Source organism: Pyxicephalus adspersus, chromosome 6 (assembly GCF_032062135.1).
Source record: "Pyxicephalus adspersus chromosome 6, UCB_Pads_2.0, whole genome shotgun sequence".
Lineage (NCBI taxonomy): Eukaryota > Metazoa > Chordata > Amphibia > Anura > Pyxicephalidae > Pyxicephalus > Pyxicephalus adspersus.
In genome coordinates this window covers 107957120-107960380 of record NC_092863.1, presented here as the reverse complement: position 1 = coordinate 107960380, position 3261 = coordinate 107957120, and the positions used below count along the sequence as shown (strand labels likewise).

General features: G+C 47.8%; 1 protein-coding gene across 2 annotated transcripts in view; it reads left to right on the top strand.

Annotated features, from left to right (window-relative positions):
- The window catches only part of TLN1 (talin 1), a gene marked incomplete in the record, with an annotated part of 33219 nt that overhangs the window by 8086 nt on the left and 21872 nt on the right, over positions 1-3261 (top strand). For both annotated transcript variants that reach the window (XM_072413635.1, XM_072413634.1), the window contains 3 exon segments: positions 179-292; positions 636-744; positions 2401-2609. In XM_072413635.1, the coding sequence (XP_072269736.1) occupies positions 179-292; positions 636-744; positions 2401-2609 (432 nt within the window).

The following is a 3261-nucleotide window of genomic DNA, read 5'->3' as shown; positions in this document are numbered from 1 at the left end:
GCTGCGTGTAGCCCACTACACTTCCTGTGTGGATCCGTGTCTGCCCATTCATCATTGTATGTGGCTGCGTGTAGCCCACTACACTTCCTGTGTGGATTCATGTATTAAATTTGCGTCCTTTCCAATATAAATGCCTTGAGCTGAGATTCTGCTCATGGTTTTCTCTTCTTCTTTCCAGACCTCAGCCCAACAAGCTCTCACTGGTACGATAAATTCTAGCATGCAAGCTGTGAATGCTGCTCAGGCTTCCCTAGATGACTTTGATACCCTTCCACCCCTTGGACAAGATGCTGTGAGTATAAAATACCATAAATGTGTGTGTACAGACTAATCTATGTTTACCATAGAACTTTGGGATTTGGAGGGTCATGTGACCTCGGTGTAGACCTCTGCGGGGGTCATGTGACCTCGGTGTAGACCTCTGCGGGGGTCATGTGACCTCGGTGTAGACCTCTGCGGGGGTCATGTGGCGTCGGTGTAGACCTCTGCGGGGGTCATGTGGCGTCGGTGTAGACCTCTGCGGGGGTCATGTGGCGGCGGTGTAGACCTCTGCCGGGGCCGGGGGGAGTCCTATACCATTACTTTGTCTCTGTGTTTTTTTTTTATGTTTTATACAATGAAGTTTCTCACTGCAGGCTTCCAAGGCTTGGCGAAAGAACAAGATGGATGAATCCAAACACGAGATTCACTCTCAGGTGGATGCCATCACTGCAGGAACGGCCTCGGTGGTCAATCTGACTGCAGGTGAGATTTCCTGTTGGTGTCCGAGACGTAAGCTGTGATTGAAGGGTTGTAGAGAGGAAATATATATATTATATAGTTGTATGTATTTATATTAGAATTGATTATATTGTATTGGCTTCTGGGATTGCGGGTGAATGAGGATCTTCAAAATCTTTTGGTGAAAACAGAAAATTTTACTGAAGAATTTTGAACCTTACCAATGTGTGATGGCAATAAATGGGTGAAATTCGGAGCTGTCCTAGTGTTTGAGAGTAACCTGCTTCTGTGTTTAGTATGGAACACGATCGCCCAGCCATCTGGTGTCTGGTTCTTTAAGGGGGTCTCCAATCGGACCATCAGAGATGAGACATTAGATCCTAATTAAGAAGATTGCAACAGAAAAAATCAAATGCTTAGCAGTTAAAGCGCAGAGATTCTGACCAAAGCCTGGAAATCCATCAGTCTATATATACATACAGAATCCGGTATAGGGGGCTTATGGCATTATCTAATTGTCATTAAGCAGATTGTCCAATAACGTAAAATCGGAAGTCCATATAAGCATAAAAGTTCACAAACTGCTAATGGGGTGGATAAACCACGTGTCTAGCACTTTTGGCACAGAAATGACTGTCCGCCATCTTAGGTTCTTTTTCAAACTGGTGTCTCTTAGCCTCCAATGCTCTGTGCCCCGGGGAGTGATTAGAGATGTGGGGTTTTTACGCCCGTCCGGCGATCTCCTGAGTGATTGGATGAGACATGGGGGTGTTTATGCCCCGTCCAGGAAGTGATTGGGTGAGACGTGGAGGTGTTTACGTCCCGTCCAGCTATGCCTGAGGAAATGGTTGAATGAGACGTGGGGGTGTTTACGCCCCGGGGAGTGATTGGATGGGATGTGAGGGTGTTTACGCCCCCGTCCGGCGATCCCCAGGGAATGGTTGAATGAGACGTGGGGGTGTTTATGCCCCGGGGAGTGATTGGATGAGATGTGAGGGTGTTTATGCCCCAGGGAGTGATTAGAGACGTGGGGTTTTTACGCCCGTCTGGCGATCTCCTGAGTGATTGGATGAGACATGGGGGTGTTTATGCCCCGTCCAGGAAGTGATTGGGTGAGACGTGGAGGTGTTTACGTCTCGTCCAGCTATCCCTGAGGGAGTGATTGGATGAGACGTGGGGGTGTTTACGCCCCGGGGAGTGATTGGATGGGATGTGAGGGTGTTTACGCCCCGTCCGGCGATCCCCAGGGAATGGTTGAATGAGACGTGGGGGTGTTTACGCCCCGGGGAGTGATTGGATGAGATGTGAGGGTGTTTATGCCCCAGGGAGTGATTGGATTATCCCCATTGCCCCATCTGGCAATTCCTGGGGAGTGATTGGGTGAGACGTGGAGGTGTTTACACATCGTCGGCCGATCCCTGGGGGGTTATATAGAGATCTGATTCTATACAGCGAGATTTAGGAACTGACTCCTCTTTACCCCCTGATTGGTTGTTGGTGTTCTCCATGGCTCATGTTTATGATGGATTTTTATGAATCCTTCTCTTCTGATTGGTTGGATTATTTCTGTGATCCCAGCTCTGTATGTTCATGTTCCAATATTGGAAGGATTATAAGGATATGGGATTTGTGTTGCTGCTTATGTGTAATGTATGCTTTGTGCTTTATTTTGTCTTTTAGGTGAACCCGCAGACACGGATTACACCGCTGTGGGCTGCGCAGTCACAACAATTTCCTCTAACCTGACCGAGATGTCTCGTGGGGTGAAACTTCTGGCCGCTTTGATGGAGGATGAGGGAGGAAACGGCAGACAACTTCTCCATGCTGCCAAAAACCTGGCGGGAGCTGTGTCTGACCTGCTAAAGACAGCTCAACCCGCCAGCACTGAGGTGTGTCACTGTGTGTATATTCATGTGAAATTATTCACCCCCTCCTTCCGGGTGACTGAATCACAACCCACATCACATGCCATTGTCTCACAAACATGACGTGTGAAAATCTAAGTACACCCTGGGATTCAATAGTTTTGCAGCAATAACGGGAAGTCTTCGAGTTTCTGGGTGAATATCTGTCTTACACCTGATTGGCCGATTTTTCCTTACAACATTGCTTCGGCCAATTAAGAGCAGCAACCATCAATAGAAGCTCACAAAGTCCCACAATGCCATTTCAATCAGATTGAAGCTCTGGGGGTTTTCAAATCCTCTGAGCATTGCACAGTCTGACTTTGGGGGAAATTTGCTGGCACATTCACTCCTGGGAAGATTGTAAAACTGTGGTGAATATTTCCCACAGATGAATAATCTTTCTCCCTGTAGAATGATGGCCTTCTAACCCTTCCTAGGTTGATGAGCAGCAACAATTCCTTCTCTGAGATCATTGCTGATATATTTCCTCCTTGGCATTGTGGTAACACACACCTGAATGCTGCAGACCAACAAACTGCCTATAGAGGGCGCCACACTGACTGATGATCAATTATAGAGGGGGGTGGGGTGGGTCACACTGATGATCAGTTTTAGAGGGGGGGTGTGGGGGGGT